The sequence below is a fragment of the Polyodon spathula genome, chromosome 1 (assembly GCF_017654505.1).
Source record: "Polyodon spathula isolate WHYD16114869_AA chromosome 1, ASM1765450v1, whole genome shotgun sequence".
Lineage (NCBI taxonomy): Eukaryota > Metazoa > Chordata > Actinopteri > Acipenseriformes > Polyodontidae > Polyodon > Polyodon spathula.
Window position 1 is genome coordinate 15,916,105 of NC_054534.1, and position 23,264 is coordinate 15,939,368.

General features: G+C 36.4%; 1 protein-coding gene across 2 annotated transcripts in view; it reads left to right on the forward strand.

Annotated features, from left to right (window-relative positions):
• The window catches only part of LOC121314671 (A-kinase anchor protein 2-like), a 144,365-nt gene that overhangs the window by 91,335 nt on the left and 29,766 nt on the right, over nt 1–23,264 (forward strand). For both annotated transcript variants that reach the window (XM_041248162.1, XM_041248171.1), the window contains exon 9: nt 2,514–2,599. In XM_041248162.1, coding sequence (XP_041104096.1) covers nt 2,514–2,599 — 86 coding nt within the window. The remainder of the gene's footprint in view (nt 1–2,513; nt 2,600–23,264) is intronic.

Here is a 23,264-nt window from a genome sequence, read left to right on the forward strand (position 1 = left end):
TCTCTCCATGGCCTTACCCCATCTTGTCTGGCTGCATTGATTACCTGCTATATTCCCCCACGTCCCTAATGCTCCCACCCACTATTGTTCCTCTCTGTCTCACCCTCACCCTGTGCCCAATTCCGTTTCCGTTCCTTTTACCTTCTTGCTCCCCTTCATTGGAATAGACTCCCACTTACCATAAAACAGTCACCCACACTGTGTAGTTTCCACTCCTCCCTCAAAACGCATCTCTTTTCCCTGCCCATCCTACTGCTACCCCTGGCCCCTGACCTCCTGTTATGACCCTGCTTTCCTGACCCTGACCTAGCCTCTGGCCCTCTGCTTTCATTTAAGCAACTAATCTGTCTCCCCACCACAGCCCAATACACTTACATTATTTTCATCCATTTTTCCTAGATTGTACCACATTGTTTAAACTTGTAAAGCGCCTTGGCTAAAGGCGCTATAAAAATGTAACTAAACCAAAAAATAAATAAATATACCCTCAACAATGGGCATTACCAGGCATTATAGGACGTCTGGGTAACGGAGTCCAAGAAGTCTAGTTGAAAAGTCTGCTATGGTTTTTATAACTAATACCAAGCAAAATAAAACAAATAATTCACTATTATTATAAAATTTAAAAAAAGATACATCCTCAACAAATAAAAATATAGAGCTCAAATGAATTGTTTGAAAAAGTTCACAATAATATATATATTTTTTTTTATTTCAACTTTTACAATTCAAATATTATGACTTACTTTTCATTCACCCTGTTCTCAAAGGGTGTTGGGGGTCTCCATGGTTACACCGGTGACCCAGCTCCTAAGTCTAATTTCTTACCTCTTCCCTAAAGCTTCATTGCACACTGTAAGAGAATAACTATGCAACTTGGGGAAAATTTCCCTCATATTCACATTAACTATAGTTCAAATTTACACTAACTGTATTTGCTTGGTATCCGGTATGACCGTTTAAGGCCTTTAAGAATACAAACATCCTCCCTCTTATAAACCTCATGTGCACTCTGTGATGCTCTTCTACAGTATTGTAGCACTGACAAGCACTGCTGTTGGGATTTACCTGAGAAAGACAGGTAGACACCAGAATTAGCTCTCAGCTCTTTTATTAAAGCAGGCGAAGCACCAGGCAGCCAAGTAGTTACGCATCACTCACACTCTCTCCCGCAGCCCCACAGATTAGCGCTACTACAACTCTCAGGCTGGCACACACCAGAACATAGGAAATATTAACCATATCCAAAGAAGTAGTTAACTGTGCTGTTATAACTGTTGTATAGTCTATGTTTAATGTAAACGTGGCAGCCAGTCATAGGTGTGTTTACACTGAGGAAAATGTGGCTAACCATGGAAATGTGTGTGCTTCAGTGTGTGTGGCACTGCTAAAGCTGACACACTCATACTCACACCTTGGAAAATATTACTAAAGACCCCAAAGCAGATCTAGGTACAGTATCTGGATGAAGGCAAAAGTTATACAGTACCACTGTATATAACAAGATGGGAAACAATTCAGATAGGTTTGCCAGTATCTACAGATGTCTAAAACCATGTTTAATTTATGAGACAAGTTGGTCAGTTCATTGAGCTCCAGCTAATCCTTGCATCACCAGCTTTGTTTTCTTTACCAGCTCAGCACAGATGCAAAATTTTACTGTGATTGTCCACTTATCCAAAACAGCTGTACAACAGTAATAGCAGATAAATACAGCTGAATATGATGCAACTTCATATGTTGCTACTCTTGCTGTGCTAGTGTAGACAATATACACAGCAGGACCATATTAATTGGAGATTTTATTCAAATTAAGGTTCAAAAAGCTCACACTCCCCGATAAGTTAAACTGGCCTTTATTGCTTTCTTTCTTTGGTAGACGTCTGACTGCCACGGCTTGCACTTCCAAGGAGATATCCTATGTGGGTCTCTTCATACTTTCAGTTTCAAGGTCTTTATTCTCACAAGCAACTCATGCCTTTTATATGTGCTAAAGCACTTCAGCCAGAAATATCAGAAATCAGAACTGGTTACATAATATTTAAGTCCGAACTGAGAAGAACATGATACCAGGATGCTTCAGAAGATCTGCCAAACTCACAGCATTATATAAAACACACACACACACACACACACACACACACACACACACACACACACACACACACATTTATTTTATACTCAAAATGAAACAAACTTTTGTATTTAAGTTGAGTTTGAATGGATGCCAAAACCATCAATTTGATATCCAAAATGCATTCCAACAAAGAGTTTAATTGAATATATTTATAACATGAAAGCAGAATGTGAATCTAATATAAAGTCTAAGCTCTTAAAAAAAAAAAAAAAAAACATCAACAGTATGCTGGGTTACTGTATGAGATTTCATGACTTGATGAACAGAGTTTAACATGAGCACTCAATACTCAACTGAAGACTGAAGAGTTTAATGAGAAGCTGCTGGTATTAATATTCTGGTTTTTTTATGATGATATAATGGTATTGCATTATAGGTCCAGAGGCTGCCTCTCCTTTGCTGGTGATTGTGGGGAATGAATCTTTTATATGTGGACCTGCATTCCCACAGCAGTCTTCTCTGGTAAGTGTTTGATTTATCATTTTTTTCATCAAGTGGGATAAAGGAAAACAATCTTCTTGAATTATTTGTACGATACTTGCTTTAACTGTCTCTTACTTAGTATGTATGATATATATATATATCACATTGGCTGAGGGAATCATTCATTTAGCAAGCACATATCTGGAGTATTTAATCATTGTTTTTCCTGTTTATGGAAGAAAACATGATTTATCTTCTCAACACAGCCTGGAATTTATAACAGTTTTGAGAAAATACTAGTTTTCTGCAGTATCAGTAGTCAATCTGTTACGTGTTCTTGCTGTAGGTTAGTATAATAATGCATACTGTATAGCATCCTGTAAAGCAAGAATAGTTATTTTCCCAGTGAATAAAAGCTATAATCAGTCAAACAGATTTTACAGTGAAGGTTAATTAGGGTGGGACATTGAAGAAGCCATTTTGGGAACACTAATGTTTATTTACACATTTTATATACCATAAACAAGACCGTTCTTGATTACTATTTACATTCCTGCAAAACGTTCCTAACTAGACATCAATTAAAGACTGTCAATTGAATACAGCTGGGGTTGACTGATAAGGTTTTTACTTTTTGTTTATTATTTAAGCAGTTGTTCAGATGTTAAGCATTGGGGCTCCAGTCCACAGATCTAGATTTAAATGCTATCAGATGACATGAAATTGGGAAATGCCACGCTGCATAGAAGGCCTACTGTGCAAGGGACTTCCACTTAGCATTGAATATCAAGCACAGTTATTCATCAGTATTGCTGGACAAATCCTCACCAAGAGACCACTGTCTCACACATATACAGTTTTAAATATAGTCATGCAATTTCACAGCAGCCAGTTAATTCTTCATGCACACTTTTATTAATTCAAGCTCATGGTTGATGCCACAATACAAAAATATTGTGAAGTTGCAAGCAAATTTCAATCGGCTTTGAAATATGCATTTTCTTGAACTACAGACTCATACTGCATCCAAAAATCAAGTGACATGCCAGGAATTCTTGTTACAGTTATTAAGAATAACAGCTCTTTTCAAAACTGAAAGGCTATTGGAAAAAACAGCTCTTTCCTCAGCAGCAAAAGGCTATAAGGGTACTGAGTCATTTAAATACATAGGAGCTTCAGTTTCAAGCATGGCTCTGTGGCCTGAAAAACATCTGAACAGTTGTGACACACAACATAAAAGTATCCAAGTATTTTAGGGAACTCACATCTCCAAAGAATCATATTTCTAGAGATATTTAAGAAAAAGTATATCATACATTATTAATTATTTACCTTTAGGGAATATAAGTGCTGTTAGCTCATTTGTATAACTTGGTTTGTGAGCTGAAATTCAAAGATACCATGTCCAGGGTTGTCGTAGTTAGGCTGAAAGACCTGCATTTTTTAGCTTATCTAGTAAGACCTAGCTTTAGATGAAGGGTTGGTTGGTTGAAATTCAGAGTTTCCAAGGTTGTAGTAGCTGTGATGTAATGTTGTTTTCATGTGTTAGTGTATTTTATTATTCTGTGCTTTAAGGGTTATCTAATGCACTTAAATGTGGTCTTCCTAACCCCAGAGACACGCAATGAGTGGAACCCTGTTTCAGACAAAACAGGGTTCAACTCATTCTTTTTGGCAGTGCTAATTCTTTTTGGCAGGGCAAATCAATATTGAAACACTGGTAGAAACTCTACTTCTATGCATAATTTACCATATGTTACAAAAAACTTTTGAGATACTACCATTTTATAAAAACAGCTCTAGTTTGCCAGCCTCCTACTTCCATCTTGCAGCAGACTTACTTCAGAGGAGAGTCACCAATGGGTAGGGCACATGTTCTACCTGCTGGTATATCTATGTTTGCGTATTTAATTGTTTGCTGCTTTTATTACTTGACAAGCTTAAGAATGCATACTATGAGTTCATACAATATATACAGTTGACCCTGTATTGTGAAAGAATATCTTTGGCATTGTACTTTGGTGAGCATTTACTGTATACCCTAATACCATAAAAATATAGCTGAATCAACCATAAATATGAATATGAATTATTATTATTATTATTATTATTATTATTATTATTATTATATTATTAGCAGACACCCTTACCCGGGGCGACTTACAGTACAGAATTACAGTACTGTCACTTGGTAGGTCTCACATTTTACACATTATGGTACTGTTAGATTTTTAATTGGTATTTTATAAAAATCAAATACATGTTTTCCATTATATGTCTGTCTACCAAGTAGGAAAACATGAGATCTACTAATTGACATTATCAAATTAAGTAAGAATTTACTGGAATTATTTTATTAGTTTCTTGTCCTTTTGAATGCACATTCTTTCTTTAAAAAAAAAAAAAAAAAAAAATTATAAGAGTCTCCTGTTATGTAGTCCCATTGAAATTGAGCATAGGCATGTTACCCAAGTGTTTGTCAGGATAGTTAAAAAAAAAAAAAAAAAAAGTATTAAAACAGCAAATTTGGTTTTGTGAGTGTCAAAATAAATATGTATACATTTAAAATGAATACAGTTAATTAAAAAAAATCATTAAATGCTTGACTATGACGGGATGAAGGTCACTGAAATGGGAAATAAAGCTGTGTGTTGATTTTTCTCGAAAAGTAACCACTGAGACAGCCCACCAAAAATATCTGGAATTGTAAACACACTTCCTCTAATCAGTAAACTTACAATATATATTGGGGAAGGGGGGGGGGGGGGCTTGGTTTTGTCAGAAAATGCCTTTACCAGCCGCATGCAACTTCCACTGTGACACCTGTGGTCCACTGAATGGTTCTTATTTGAGGCCATGGAAAACAATAGCAGGATGAAAGAGACTGGTGGGCTGCTGAATGGGGAGCTGTAACCTGACCTAACTCATTGTGTGGCTTAACTCTGATCAGTACCGGATTGCACTGGAATGGGAGAGAAACCTCCAGGACTACATACTTCATTCATTATTCAGTGGCAGCAGTGCTGAGAGAGAGAGAGAGAGAGAGAGAGAGAGAGAGAGAGAGAGAGAGAGAGAGAGAGAGAGAGAGAGAGAACGAGCGAGCTAGCGAGCACATTCAGTGTCATCTGGAGTCAAAGCTGCTGCAAACATCATCCCCACACACACAACGGGGAGAGGAAGGAGCTGTATCTAAGTTGAAGACTGTACTTCCAGACCTCCAGAACTGACATTTACAATTTATAACTGGAAGGAACCTTTTACAGCACTGAGGAAACAAGGACTCTCCTTTGTGTACCTGTGTGGGAATCACATAGTGAGGTATGGTGCGGTAGTGATATGATGCTTGGCTAATTGGTGCTGAAAGGATTACTACTGAAAATAACTGAAAATGTGTTTGTAAAGCATTTAGGGGCTTCAGGTTATGCTGTGAGTCTTACCAGTATACAATATTTTCTGAAAGAGCAGATTAAGTTCTGAAATACTAATATGGGACTGAGTAAAGTCTGATGTGTTTGTTGTAATTTATAATAAGTTCTGTGTGCTTGCAATTAGGTACATTGTCAATACAGAAACCAATACAGTGTATTTTTTTATATTAGTGTACTTAATATGGTTGCAAAAGTATTGTTATTTTATGAGAGATTTTGTCAATAATGGCAAACTAGGGAAATCTGTTGGTCACCAGTTTCAGGAGGCTGCAGAGGTTTTGTGAAGCAAAAGCACTGTGTATGCTGGTGCCCACTGCAAATGGTTTTCTGCAGTTGAAGCTATACTGTACCATACTGGTAAAGCTATACACAGCTGGTATCATAATAGCAGACTCATACTTGCATTTTAGTTTATGCTGGCAGCTGCAATGTTACTTTGGTGCATGATGAAGTTTCCACAACTTATAAATTTTCAAAGGGGCAACTTTCACAAGGAAGCTTGGTGGTCCAGTGATTAAGGTCTTGGATAAAAAGCATCTGTTAAATGAGTAATTAATTATTATAATAATAATAATAATAATAATAATAATAATAATAATAATAATAATAATAATAATAATAATAATAATAATAATACATATTTATGCTATATATTTAAACCAGTATCATATGTTTGTTTAGATTTTCATTTGCACTACATTCTATGGCTGTAACTGCTATGATTTTTATTCAATACCAGGATTTCTGTCTTGGTTCATAATAATTTTTCAAATCACAGCAATTACTGGGCTTGTGGCTGGTACTTGACTACCAGTGAAAGAGTTAATTGGGACCATCAATCAGTTAAATAACAGAAGCTATTCAAAAAAGGAGTATAGGCTACAACAGGGGTGGGGCACAGTATTAACAAGGATCAGTGATCAACTGGTAGTGGGGTGCTGGAACTTTCTAGTTTGTCAATAACGTTACCAAGCAAAGCTCCTTTTTAAAACTGTGGCAGACGGTAGTACAGAATTGCAGCTACCCTAATTCTCCCTAACACTAAAGCAAATGTTGTATATTTACACAGAGGGTGAACCCATGCCTGTCCAACAAATCCAGTTTTCTCAACCTTGTTTTACATGGAAGAAAGTTCATTTGAATGATTTGTCCTAGAGCTCAGTGCTGAGTATATAATTTATGGTGCACTTGTATTAAATTGACACTAAGTACCATTCATTTTCACGTGTGATTAAATGCCTGCCTTGCAGTACATACCTACAGTATATTGATTCTACTGTCCAGTGTCATGTGATGAAGGTTATAAAGCATTCTCTTTCTGTACCCACAGACTGGCGTTTCATAGGGCAGCACAGGCTTGTAGATTTAATGTAGTGAGGTATTGATGTTCTTCATTGGCTGTGGTGGTAATGGAATTTATGATTGTGGTAATAGTGGAAAGTCAATGGCAATGTATGTAAAGTATATGGTTTAATCTGCACAAACTCTCCCCCAGAGTGCAAATCAATAGCAACTGGTCAATTGGTTACAAATCGGTCACAGACTATTTTTCATCTTGGGAAGTTTATGTACAATAGCATTCCTCTCTAAACTGTTAATAAAAATAGGCGTCTAGTTAATCAGTTGACATTCGTGTGATACCAATGTTTATGCTTGGAATGCACACACCATGTAAATAGTGATTATGGTTTTGTCCAAAAGACTACACATGCATTTTTGTATAGTTTATATATATATATATATATATATATATATATATATATATATATATGTATGTGTGTATATATATATATATGTGTGTGTGTGTGTATATATATATATATATATATATATATATATATATATATATATATAGATGGATGTATTTAAATCTGCTCCAGTTTAAATCAATTAATAGGCAACTGTGACAAGAATGTCTACAAACATTTGAGATACCGGACATCACAAAGAGTCTTGTGTGTGTGTGTGTGTGTGTGTGTGTGTGTGTGTGTGTGTGTGTGTGTGTGTGTGTGTGTGTGTGTGTGTGTTTTTGTGGCATGGAAGTCAAAATTACAAAATAGACATGGAAACTCATCGAAAATTAATTACATATGCATATTCTTAAAGTATTTATTCTGGGTGAGTTTACTTGCACATGTTCATATGTGAATAATGGAAATCTTAGGATAAATATGTATTTCTGCCTTCAAATAATTAAAAAACTGCAGCAGTATCAACTAGCTCAGCTTTTGGAGGCTTGGTTTGCTGACTGTTAGAATCACTTTATCCTGGTTCACTGTACTCTATGCTTGTATAAGCACCAACTGTCACACTGCAGCAATTTGAATAGTATTGCTGCCTATCGCAATAAGTTATGCCAATAAATGTAAAAACAATGTTTGGCAGATGATGTCATTTATTGTCTTGTTTCCCAGAGCAGGTCATTTCTGATGGCAGGTAAGATTTATGCAGTGATGTTCTTTGTTTCAAAGATTACATCTACATCTGCCAATTGAAGCTGACTGGCACAAGCTTTTTAGAATGCTAATACAGAAGCAGAGGAGAGAAGGATAAACTAACCAACATTGATCAATATAGGTCTTTTATTTTGGAAGGGGCTGATTGAGGTGCAGTCTGAATCATTTTTTCATTTTCAATTACGCAAGAGAATGGCTTCTATTTATGATAATGGGAATAAAACACTGCGGCATAAAATGACAGGCTCTAAGAAAAAAAATTTTGGCTAGTGATTTTTTGCTGCAGTATCTGTAATAGAACTGCTAACTAAGAAAAGCAACTTCAAGTATTTATTTTATTTTCTAAAATTTAAAGTGTTTTTATTGTACAATAAAAGTGAATTTGATTATACATATTCATATTTAACCCTGAAGTGACATAGCCGACATTTTATTTGTAATGTAAATGTTAATTAATGAGATCCATAACAACAATCTAAATTGTAATCAATTAGGTATTTAGTCTTCTTTTTTTCTGAGACCGCCTTCCTGCAGTAAAAAATATGGAGATTTAATGTGAAAAACTCTATAATGTAGGAACAGTGGTACTTAATCTGAGCCTCCTATACCAAGACTTCGATGGTAACAAAAGGCACGCTTAAGAAAATGGCTTTTTAATGATTTTAATGTGGCTGTTTGTTTTTTTTTTTAACCTAGGATACAATGGATCTATCTGTCCCAGAAATAAATTATGCTAACAATTGTTGTATGAAACAGGGTTTAAAATGTACTGACAGGTTGGATCTGGTCATCCAAATTGTCAGCTTCCTCTTGATAGCTGAGTCACTCTCAAATCTGTTTCAAGAAGAAACGGTTTGAACAATAATCGCTCAATTCCTTACGCACCTTAAGGGGTTAAAGTTTTGCTTATCCTCTTCCTTAAAATCAAGGCTTCCTTTTGGGTGTATTATAATCAGCAAGTCTCTGCCAATTACACCTTCCATTATCCTGCCAGTGAGCTTTCTGCATAATAGAAATGTAAAACAGCTTAAGCATTAATCAACACATTTCCAATCATATTGTGGAAGGCTTTTCCTGTTATTTTGTTTCTACCCCTACCATTTTCACAATAAGCTTTAATATGGTAAAACTCAACATCAACCTGAAGGGGTGAATTTCAAATTGTATACCAGACCATGAGACTAATATATAATTAGTTAGGCTGTTATATTCAAGGCTGCTCATATTAATGAATATACAGTACAATTACAGTACACATTTATAAAGTGCTGTAAACAATGAAAAGCTTCATAAATCATCCATACCAGAACCATAAAACAAAGTGTCAGTATTATTCTTTTGTTTTGCACATGCTTTCATGATGCAGCTGTTGGAATATTCATTGCGTTCTATCGACACAATAAAAGTTCGTATGTGCTGAATAAGACTGAACTGAACTGACACAGCCTTCAGTTGCCAACAACACATTCAGTTATATTAACGTTGATAGATGAAATGGTAGCCAGTATCAGTCCAGAGATGACAGATAGAAAAGGAAATGTGATACCTGTTATTGGACTAACTAAACAATAATTAATCGCAAGCTTTCAAGACCTTAAAGGTCTCTTCTTCCGGTGAAAGTATTTAAAATGACAGGACAGTACAGTTATTAGGGTCATTATACTCAAATGGAGCTCAGCCTGCTTGTATTCAGCACCCTGTCCTTTTTATGAAGTTGTGGAACTATTGTGTTTTATATGTAGAAATATATAGTAGATGGGCTATTATTTGCCGCAAAGTTCTTAAAACAATAAGTTAATTGCTGTCAAGATATGAGTCTTTAGCCTATTTTTTTAGGTCCTGTATGACTTCACAAGGTTTGTATTTTTGCTCTGTTTTTGTTTTCTTTATGTATATGATATAGCAGCACGTACCACGCACATTCCACTTGCTTTAGGAAGTGCACGTTTAAAACATTGTACAACTTCAGGAGTGGGTAAATCACCTTCTCATGCTAAAAGCAGGGCAACTGACCGCATTTTTTATTCTTTTGCATAGAAACATGTCCAGAAGTCGAGGGATGTATGTCTTAGCAATATACATAGGCATTTTGAATTACTGTTAGTTTTATTTTGTACTGCAAATCAAAAACACAAATATACATAACTAATAAAAACAAAGCCTTAATATCATACTGTTATCATATACACACGTATTGCACATTAACACAAAGCAAATTAAACATCTACTTGCTGAAGTGGTTTTTATTTTCGCCAACAAGGTGCTCACGTGTGGCAGGAATGCACTCACAAGGCAGCGCCCTAGCAGCAAGCCTCCTATGATGAGAATATATTGTTTCAATGCAGTGGGTTTGTGCATTTGAGAAAGGAGAGGAAGACTCATGAAATGAATTGGAGACTGAAGTTGATGAGAAGCAATTACCCTCCACGGTACAAATTAAAATGGTGTGCTGCTTGTTATACGAAAAGTGAGAAAAAGCGGGTTGTGTAGAGGACTTATATTGGACCCTGACGCCCCCGATAAAATGAGAGAGTGGTTGTACAGCATTTATTATTAGTCTATTTGTTTTTCTAATGGTCTCTTGCTATGTTGCGGCCCTGGATATATCGAGGATTTATATTGGACCCCGACACCCGTGATATATCGAGTGAGTGCTGTACCTGTTTTATTAGTTTACAAATGAGTGGCTGTATATCTCTAAATGAGAAGAATTTGTTAACATATTTATACCAGAAAAAGAGTATAGATCTAATAAGAATGCTGATGAAACTTAGGCCCTGTCCACAATGTGCCTTTTAAACCATATTATTTGCCTTTAAACTGGCTTAAAAGTGTTAAATACCTCAGGGTAGTCTTGAGTCCGAGTCTATATTAGATCACATCAAGAAGTGCGGTTTGTCAGAAATGTGGACGGTGTAATACCAAACTACATTGGTATTACACCGTTTTTGTGTATCTTCCAATATCCCCAAATGCTTTCTGATACGTTTTAGCAGGTGGACATTACAAATACAGTACTCAGAACAGACGCCTAAAGGAGTTGAGAACGACTATCAATACTGCTGTACCGTATACAATTTCTGAGACTTGTTGTAAATTGTAAACTTGGTTGCTTTTCTGGAAGTAGAATCCGTCCATAACCAATACATCATCAGCAAGCAGCTGCTAAGTCAAGCGCTGGGAAGCCGAAACGGGAGTTGACCGCTTAGAGCCTGGAGGAAGGGCTGCCCTCAGCCACGGATTTACTGAGGTTTCCCCCTAAAAAAATTAAAAAATATGTGAGTAGGGTTTTTTTCCTTTCCTGAGTGCTGAGCGGTTCATATTTAGTAGCGCTGCAGGGTGCGTGGTCGGGTTTGAGAGGCTCTGTGCTGAAATGGTGGATCATGGAGCGATGTGATCAAATGCCGAAATCAAGGCACATTGATATCTGGAGTGAAAAAATCGGTCAAAGAGAACTTCAAAACTAAACACACACATTATGATAAAGTGTATCTTGTGTTTTTAAGAAACAAAACCATAACGTTCATGATAAGAAGTGTATGTTTTCCGTGGGCACAGACTCTATATTTGCCGGGTTGTAAACATAAATATAGTGCATGGTGGGATAATGTCAAGCCTAACTAAACATGGATAGTGCTTTAATATGGACGCTTTGAGCTCGATAAATTAAAACGTTTTTATGTATGGTTCTTGAGATTGGTTAAGTAGTGTGGACAGGGCCTTAGTGGCAGTAAAGATTTGAGAACCAAAGGATCGGAATAAAGCCTGAGCAGAGAACTATGAATTGTTTACAAACAAAAGGCACTGTTTCAGCAGGACAGTAGTACTAGAATTGAAATAGTATTGAAAGTTTAAGGTGTAAATTGTACAAATGTAAATCACCAGGCCACGGATGTTAGTTCAGCACCTCGTTCAAATGAAGTAAGAGTCAGTTTTCAAAAAGCAATACACTTGACCTTCTTGGAATGGTCAAGTTACATATAGTATCTGGAATGCAACTTTGGCAAAGACAGAACAAATGGCCTTGAAAGTGAAATTCTGAGCAAGCTGATTACGCATATTATCAGTGACTTCCTCAAAAGCTTAGGAAAGGGGAAGTTTCCTTTCCCACCCTTACTGCTGCTAGCCAGAAGTGGTTACAGAAGGAGAATATGGGAATCCCAGTGTCATCTTTGAAAATTAAGTAAATCCTCGTGAAAGATAAAGACATTCCCAGAGTTTGTTTTTAAGATATAAAAATACAAAGATATTACACAACATCTCAAAAGTAGTCAAAAACTACTTTTTGTGAAATGGGACACTTATCAAAAGAATGTTTGTGTATCATTTCCAGTGGACTTACTGTAGTCCTACTGCAGTTGTTGTTGTGATGTTCACTATATTAATAAGGCATTATAGAGCAACTGGACTTAATATTTGAAAAACAAATAATAAGAACTATGTGGACAGGTATAAATAATGTCTTCAATATGTATTCAATTAAAAGAGGATTTGATTGGTATTTATAAAACCCTAAGTGGTAGAAATAGTTTACTGTTTAAGTGTTATGACAGAGAGTTTGACCACAGGGCACAAATGGAAGTGGATAGTTACAATGATTCCACAATGGAAGGCTGGAAGAACATTGTTTACAAGTAATTAAAGCACGGTATTGTGTAACGAGTAAAACACAGGTATCGTTAAAAAAAAACATGACACTGCCATAGGGCTCATGGTATGCTAACAAGAGACTCCATCCCTTATGTTCCTACTTTTATTTTGACACACTTTCAACTGGTATTGTTCAACCAAGTTTAACCGAGAATAGATTTAGTCCTTAGTTCTACAGTTTATGCAATAGTCCCCCCACAATGTTTATTTTTAAACAGAGCACTGTAGAAATAGCCTTGTACTCATTTTTCAACACTTACAATTTATATAAATAGCTATTGTGTTGGAATACTGCATGACTGTACAATGTCAGCATTTTGAGGGTTAAAGTACCTGTGATATCTTTCTGATAACAGTTCTAATACAGAGACCACTCATGATCTTACGGTGGAGCGTTCTGCTTAGAAACCTTTTTCACAGTGTTTACACATAGAAATAATGGTCTTCCTTAGTTTTGGATGATTAATTTAATGCATTTTTTTCTTACCTGAGACTTACATTTAGCTGCTCCAGTTAGGTGTTTGAAGCGCTAAATTTGACATGTGAGATGGCTAACTGAAACACTAATGTAAAAAAATGTTGTTTAATTGCCATCTGGACTACTGTATAAGATGATATTTTTGTTTAGCTAACACATGTTCAATGTATTTTTTATTACATTTCTAATTAGTTTTTTGTGCTGAGTAAAGGATTTTGCTTTTATTTTGAATCAGAGTGAGTATTAAACTTTAGAACTGTCTCGTGATTAGATTTTGTTTAAAAAGATTGCAGAGTAACATCAAGTAACCTTGAGCATGGATAAACTGATATTCAACATTATCATTTTTATCCACATGTCCTTGAAGAGGGATGAGTCAGACTGAGATGAGATTTAGAGGACATTGCATAAAGTATACACAAAACTGTAAATATATCTCATTCTTATTTGAGAAAAAAAAAACAAATAAGCTACAGTGCCTCAAAATTAAAGGACCTGCACTGAATGCACAAATACAATTGTTCCAGGCTCCAATAACTGTTATCAGACCTAAACATATGAACTAGTGCTACAAAAAGACATATTCATCTTAGTCATTTTCCAGTTTTTGCATCTGTTACCATCACAATGCAATAGCAGTGCCAGAATAAAATGAAATAAACAACCAAGTACAACTTCACCAGATTCAGTATATAAGCACTGTACAAACTTGCACACAACAGGGCCTCTGATGATACTTGGCTATTCTATAAACAGCAGGCTTTCTTTCTGTTTTTATTTTTTCTCAAAGGTAGTCAGATTTTGTAAGAGAATAAGTATTCATTCAATGGTATCATGGCATGCCCTACCTGTAAGAATGAGTTTTAAAATGCTGGACAGCACGTATTAAAAAAAAAAAAAAAAAAAAAAACAGGACAGCTTGCCCTTCTGGGCAACCTCTAATGGACGTTTCAGTGTTGCACAGTCATTAAACCAGGAGTACTTTAATCACTCACACCTCCCAGGCTAGGAAATCTCTTTTGTGTGTCCAAGGACAGCTTTTTAAACTAAAATAATTGACCCAAAAGCTACTTTGTTTAAAACTTATTGTGAAAGTCAACCCAAATAAACAGTTTTCCAGTTCACTAGGCCCTACTCATGTAAACACATGTATAGTAGAATGGTAATGTAAGTCATACATAAATCCATCCTCTGCTGTCCACACCATGGATCCTAAGAATCTTGATTTATTTTCCTTCTAACAGCTAGTGCTATTTTTACAGTAAATGGAGCTGCCAGCATTTTTTTTCCCCACAGATTGGATATATACCTGTTTACATTGGGAATGCACGGAACTGTGATTCCTAAATGAAGATAATGTTCACATAAACATTGTTAGCAAGCTAGAAGGAAACTCATAATTCGATCCTGTGTTGAAGGCAGGAAGAAATCTAAGAAAACACTTCCAAACATAAAACAGTCCCAAGATTCAAAAAAGAGAAGGGGGGGCACTCAGAAAAAAAACCTGTTAGATGTGTTTAGTTTACATGCCCTGAGAACTGTTGCCGTACCAGAGTTACCTAATTGTCGTCTGCTGCTGATTTTAGTTCAGAACAGAACAACCTATTCCTAAAAGCAATTATTCCTTATATTACTAAAAATTAGTTATTGCTGATATCGGGTGATGTTCACAAGGGACTGGATTTAGTTAGCTTTTGCTGCAGTGCAAAGTTTGCTCCACTTTTTTTTCTAAAGCTATTCAGAAACAACTTGAGATGCAAGAAAAAGCCCACTAAAAAAACATGACAGGTTTTATTTTGATTTGGATCCTTTCTACTGCAGAAGCATACAAAACAAAAAATGACTTTACCCTTTTAAGAATTCTGTCAAACGTGCTAGAGTATTTTCAGTAAATCGAGTGTTATTTACTTTTTTTGGAATGTCCCGAGAGTTTCCCTCATGTTTTCCTTCTAAGTAACAGAGCCCATGCTCGCTATCACTTGCTTTTAGAAACAAAACTGAATCTGGCAATCCAGTGGTGTGTATAGAAGACTGATAGAAATCTTTTCCACATCAATTAAAATATTGTGTTGTGGGAGATTCCCGCAGTGAACAGACTGCAGATCGCTTTGAATAAAACTGGAATACTGAAACCTGCTGCAAGCTTGAAAGGGGTATGTGATTCAGGACTGCCGTTGTTTATGAAATTGTGTTTGTAGTTAAATCAGCGGGCGAGTAAAATCGCAGAGGTTAATTTGCTATGTGTGGGAAAATTAAACAAATAAGTATATAACCAACCAAATAGGGAACCTGGGAGTGAGGGGTAAACCTGAAGGCATGTGGCTTTGAGATTTAATATAAAAGTAACCACACAGACTCATGAGAGACTTTTAAAAAAAAAAAAAAAAAGCAAAAAAAAAGTTTAATTGTTGAACACTATTTCTGGTGGGGAAACCGGAAATTCCACCCTCTTCTCAGCCAGTTCTTGATCGGACATCTCTGACTTTTTGGAGCGGTTCCACCCAAAGTTTCCTGATACTTACCTGTGGGCAAACCATTTGGATCTGAAATGAAAGGAATAAAGAGGGAATTGAAAAAGAAAAAAACAAGAAAAGAACTGAATGTTTGTTGCTCACGTGGCGCGACTGAGACTCCACACAACTTATAAAACATCCATACTGCCCCTGTTGTTGAACAGGGGAAATACTTGCTTACAGACTCAAGCTGTGTTTCTTTGTTTCTCTGTTAGAGATGGACAAAGAAGAAAGTCAGTTAGACCCGAAAAAGGGCTAGGCATATTATTTTGATTTGTTTGTTTATATTGTGTAAATAATAAACTTACCGGGACCATACTGTCCTCTCTTCTGGACCTTCGTTTTTTTTGGACACACCCACTTACCTATCTGTCATATATATATATATATATATATATATATATATATATATATATATATATATATATATATATATATATATATATATATATATTTATGTGTGTGTGTGTGAATAGTTTAAATCAATGACTAGCTTTTATGTGCCAAAACAAGACAGCTGGTCTAGTAACTTCCAAACAAAAACTAGGCACTTGTATTAATAGGAATTAAAACAATTTACAGTAAAAATGGGATTCAATTAGTACTAAGGATACTTGGTTTTAATTTATTTAACAAACAAAAAGAGAAGTTGTGGCAAAGTGGTTTGTAGTGCTCCGGTGTATAGGTGAGTTGAGGTGCTCCAGCAAAGGACAAACACAAAGTCTACCGGTCAGGTTTCTTTTAATGCTCTTTTTAAACCGGGTTTCAAATAATAAAGCTGGCTCTACCCATCAATGGGTATTGCCAGTGAAAACTGGACCCAAAATAATAAAGCTGTTTCTACCCAGCAATGGGTATTACCAGCTACAAAACAAAGGGGTTGCAGTCCCGAAATAATAAACACAAAAACACATCTCCAAACTGGGTGCTCTGGTGCAGGTGCGGTGCTCTGAGTGCTGGTGCTCATGTGCGTTCAGGTCCGGGCTTCTTGCTGCAGCTCCAGCTTCGTATCAGCCGTCTGGCAAAACAAACACAATGCTCCTCAATGAACCCACACTTCATTCAAGATTCCGTCCTTGTCTCCTCCCATTAACCACAACAAAGGAGCCGATTACGGCGTCACGTCCCCCTAAAGTACCCTAAGCCCCGCCCCCTCCGATAGCTAGTTCAATCACGTCTCCTCCAATTCATGACTGAAACTTCGCTCACCGTACTAGGGCGATGACTCCAGATACCGTAACGCCGCCCTCTTCCTGAATGGCCGGCTCCCGATTGTCCCCAGGATGAACTGCCCAACCATTCAGTAGGAAGCCCGCAGCTCCTGTTGTACAGTGTCCTGACTGGTCGAGAGGGAGATTTTTGATTCGGATTCATTCGCTCTCCTTCACAGAAGTACAAAAAAGCGAATTCAGATGCCACAATGGATTATAATTACAGAACATGATATGATGAACGCAGCAGGTTTTAAATGTAATAGTACATTATTCAGCCTAGGTGTTATTGATAATCAACGAAACCATGCCAGTTTGAAGATGCTCTGGTTAATTTGTTAATTTGAGAGTCTCACTCTCAACATATGCTTGAGTGGTCAAAAGTTCACTCCACATCATAAAACCACCACACATTGTAGCCACAGTTTGGTCTCAAAAGGACAGGCAATCTTTTTTATAGGTATGAAGACTAAAGTGCTCCATGACCCTCTGGGAGTTTGCTCCCTCCAGTTTAAAGCATACTCATGGGAGAATGTACATTGATTGTGTTTGTCTGTCTATAGTATAAGTATTTCACAGTAAACTACCATACAAATTAAGAATAAACATTATTCTAATAAATTGTGTTTTAAAAGCGTTACAGGTGTTGGTATACCTATTGGTACTTCAAATAAATGCTTCCATGTGTTTAATTTCCATAATTTCCTTTGTGTTAAACACTTAACAGCAATTTCAGGAATGTCAAGCAAATCACTATGGCACAGATTAAGCCACATCATGATGTACCAGATCCTGTATATTATTAGAAATATTTGGAATAATTTATAATAAAATGTTCACTTCCCACAACTTTCAGTTTGGCAGCATGAATGAGGATTGTAAGGCAAGGTCTTTTGTGTTAAAGTACGTGCCGAGGATCAAGTGGCAGGTCGGTTTTGTTCTTGTTTTGTTGGGATTTTGTTTGGTGTAGGCTCTTGGATACGGAAAGAAGCCCTTCCTTTCTGGCTGGGCAGTGCTTATTGTACAACAAGGGTAAACAAGACAGCTGTTTCCTGTCAAAAATGTGTATACTTGTGCAGCATTTTATGAGGACCTAACATAACCCCTTAAAAGTATGTTAAGCTAAAATACCTCTGTATTTGATTTCTGAAAGTAATAGGTAATTTTTATCTTTAGGAAAAATAGTAGAATCACAGGCTTCAAGAAGACAAATGAGTTGGTATGTGCAAAGGTTGCTGGGAGATTCACAAGGAGTTAAAATACCAGCAGTCTTTGAAACGTCCAATATCTTTAGCTTTAGTTTACCGTCTGAGTCATCGTGACATCCATCCTAATTGCCACAGTTTTTGAAACTGAGAACACAGCTCACTGATGTTTTCTCAGAAGGCAGTGATTTAATAGTGTGATAAACCCAGGACACGGATGCAAAGATAAATAGATGCTACTGATTTCTGGGTCCTTACATTTTAACAAAAAATATATACTTTTTCATTTTTTTTTTTTTTTTTAATCCTATACGCAGAAACTGTGCTGGAAGAAATGTTCATGTCTTTTTTACATGTGCAATGAGGCAGTCTTTAGCACCCAGGTGTTTGGGCTGAAAGGCAAATAACATCAAAGAAAGTATGTCACTGCATCTCCTGGAAATCGGGTCAATTCTGACAAGGACAACTTCTGCAATCAATTACATTCCTAGCTTTGCCACAGATATCAGCCAATTATTCAAGAGGAATGGTCACTCATAGAAATCACTGCAACACAGAGTGCTGGCTTCTGAAACAGGAAACCTGCAGGGATGCATGATTAGAAAGCAGCATTAGCAATAAATCCTTTATACCATTGGCAGAGGTCGTCCACCTGTAAATATTTATATGCAGGACAATTATTCTGGTGTGCTGGTTTTGTATTTTATATTTACAAAAACATATTTAATTGTCCATATGTGGACAATCAAACAAATCCCTTACCTAGTCCTATTCTTGATGGTGTGCTAGTGATCTCTCCAGGCTCCTGTTATGTACTGTCTCTTCAGATTTTGGGCATAATATTTAGAGCAGTGGACGTCAGGGACGATAAAGAGGTGAGCAATTGCGGGATCTCTGCTCTGCCTTTTCCCAGAAAGCGCATTTGAGACTGCGGTGAAAAGCACAGTCTTAAATCATCCCATTTTGTCAGGGCAGCTGCCCTGAACCTGCGTAGTGTTGGCAGCACAGTTACAGCATCTAACAGCTTCTAGACCATCTCAAAATGTTCTTTTCATTTAACACTTTGAGCACGTTATAGAACTTACTGTATGTAGCATTATAGCATAACAAATTGAGTAGTTTCACTAATGGAAAATAAATAAAAATGTGGCTCAAATTCCACCTCTGCCACTGACTGACTCACTTTGTGACCCTGAGCAAGTCACTTAACCTCCTTGTGCTCCATCCTGTGGAAGAGATGTTAAATCAATGTCCTATTGTAAGTGACTCTCTATATATTGCACAGTTCATAGCCTACCTCTGTAAAGCGCTTTGTGTGGCCCATTATGAAAGGCGCTATATAAAAATAAAGATTACTTTATTATTATACATACATTCATGCAAACAAACACATTTAAACCAGTGTAGGGAAGTTCAGCAAGCTGTAATATCAAAAGCATGTATGGCAACATTTTGAAATGTGTTGCACTAGGACACTACATGAAGAAAATACCAGTAGTTACTCAAAGTGAGTTAGGGGTGCCACTAGTGCACCTGACAGGCCTCTAAGGCCTCTTACCTGTTGTATTGTGCTTCAAGTATTTTTTAATCTGCAATGAGTCAGTAGGCTGTAGCCAAATCAGAAGATGTGTTAAAGTTTAGGCTGGATAGTTAAAAGGTCTATTATGTTAGTTTCATTTCTGTGATGTTACTGTAATCTAAATTCTACTTAATTACAGGTCACTTATTATAAGCACTACTGCAACTCAAAAGTAATTGAAACAAGTTAACCTGTGTGTAGTAATACCATGTAGTAATATAACATGATATCCAACCTAAGTGCAAACATTAGCTTACTTTTTCTGCAAATAAAAACTATTTACCACTTACCTTTATACTGTTTGGAAAACATCAATGTAGCTGTACAATACCTTAACTGTAAACAATAGTCACAGGGTTTAAAGAGCTGACATCTATTAAAAAGAACCACACAGAATGGCAATATCAGGAGATATGGCACCTTGGTATTAAGCTCTCAGCTTAATATAACACATAGAGGTCAATTCAATAAACATATAACCTTATTGTATGAGCCACAGCTTGACTTTATTGGTACATTTTACAGAACTGATAAACTCTAAAAAATTCTAATGGTTTCACCAGTGCTGTAAACGGGCAAATGTGGGGCAACGTTTGACCAAATTGAGCACTTGGATATTGAAAAAAAAAAAAAAAACACCAAATGCAGCACCTCAAGTTATTTGTTAAATACCTTTGTTTGAAAGGATTATCAATCAATTAAACTGGAAAACCAGTTTATCTTTTTTCCACCCCAATGGCCCATTCCCATCTCCTCAAAAGTCTTCTCCCTTCCTTTGCTGTTACGTCTTTATTTACCAGATTAACTGTGATAATGCTCAGAAAGACTGGACAGTCTTGTTTTCAGGAAGGGCCCAGGCTAAGTGCCAATATAATTACATCTTAGAGACAATGGGCTATATTCACGAAACATTAAGTCGCACTCATTTAAAGCCTTTATACACTAATGTAATCACTAGCCTGGAACTAGAGTAGGCAAGTGTATTACTCTTTGGGTTACTTTTTTTATACACGGTACATGTTCATGAACCATATACATGATTCTCAAACTTTAGACCATAGTCATGTGTCTGCCTGTAATCCTGTTATTTTGCAGCACACCTTAAACCTTTCTGTACCGTCCCAGGGGCTCCTGACCATTTAGAATCGCCAAATAGTAGCAGAACAGTTCTGTTTTTGGCAGGTAACATTCCTATATACCTCTGTGAGCTATACCAATAGACAGCCTCCTTGTTGGACATGCAGAGAGGAAACGCTATTTAGCTAGTAAATAAACCCCATTGTTGCCATGTGGGCGTGTTGTCCAGGTGGTCTTCAGAGGAGCTGGTGGGAATGAAGAATCAGGAGGCGGTGCCCATTGTTTGTAAACCATCCCAGCAGGGAGGTGAAAGGTTAGCCATATAACTGAGTTTAATGCTAAGCTCTTCTTGAGAAGAAAGCTTCTTAGTGGTGACTTTGTTTAGCCACCTGTGTTCAGTGCTAAGACCTGCTGCTGTGTGTTGGAATGCAGTGTTTGCTGCCTACTGCCACCGTGGGACTGTTTTAGTGTTAAATAAAAACACTAAAATGTAACTTAATAAAAGGAGCAGCCCTTTCTTTTTCTCTAGCTTTCCTTGGGCCTGTCCTGGATAGTAAAAATGTTTAGATACACTGCGCCCTGGAAAGTACTTTGCCTATCCATGGAGCGGGGATTTAGGGTAAGACTGGTTTTATCTTTACACAACTTCCTCTATTTAAAATATTGTTCTCCAGCTCTCCTTCAATCTACCTATTAGAAAGTATATCTGTTATCTACCCGTTCACAGAATTGTTTGCAGAATTCTCCAATTCTCAGTGCTTTTAAAAAACCACAAATCTTATAGGTCTCTTCTGCTTGCTCACTTTCTAAGGATTTATGTATCATATCTCCGGCCATGGATTGAGAAGTACGTTTACTAAGCAGGCATGTCTAAAATATACACTTGGTTTAGCTGTAGCGTCAAACAAACTGCTCAGTGTGTTTGGATTGCTTAAAAAAAAAAAAGTGCAGTCCAAGCTTGAAGGCAGCAAAATCCAAATTTGTTTCACAAACATGAAGGGATTCTATTTCTGTCTCAATATCATGCATCTTCAATGACCTACTTTTAAACAAAAAATGTGTTATAATACGGACATAAATAAGTGGAATTTAAAGGTTAACATTTTTTAGTAAAAAGGGAAAAAAAGTTTTGGATACAAATTTCTATTCAGTTTAAGTACATTTGTTCTTACTTAAATCATAGAATTAATATTCCGTTGGCTCATAATTTCAACACTTCATACATCCAACAACAGGGGATTTTTATTTCTATTTCTCTTTACATAGTTTCTCTTATGCTTCATAATATTTCATTGGCCAGGATTTTATTGATTAACAGCAGTGCTGATAAAAGAGAAATGTGTATGTTTTATTGGACTTAAATTAAGATGAAGCAAAGTAGTTATGTTAAGAATGTGTATACTAAAAAGGTAACATAACAATCCAGGACTCTAATTACTTTACTGTCAGAAAAAAGAACTGTCAGAAAATGGATAGGAAACGTTCGTTTCTGTTAGTATAACTTAAGGTTTCACAATATAGCGTTTGATGGTAATTGGTAATTAATTTGATATATTTTATTGAGCTGTGTGTCTGTGCTTTTAGCCTGTGGATTCATTCTTGCATGATGCAGAGAAAAGAGAGCAACAGTTCAAGTTCAATCATTTTTAATAACCAAATGCCGACTCGATTACAAATCTTGAAGCAGCCTGTTAAAAAAATAAACTGGCATAAAAGGACATCTGGCTTCTTACATACCTTTATACATACAGATAAACATTCATTCACGTTTGCTTTTTCCTCGTGTAATTGAAGCAGATTTGTTTGTAAATGATCACATTGGATTTTTGAGAATGGTTGGATAATTGTAAGCACTTAATTAGATGCAGGTAGATAATACATAAATATCTACTGAGAATACCAAATCAGGAGTAAATTAATCCATTTGAAAAGTTACAAATACTTTTGTCATAATCTCATTCTGAAAGTTTTGCCAGATATCTGGTATTGCACTGTAAAGAAAGCCTTGCACTTCTTTGGTTCTTTCAGATGATCTCCTTCTTTCATGTATTGACTCACATGCTTTTACAACCAGTTTTCATCCAGAAGACACTGTTAAGGTGAATGA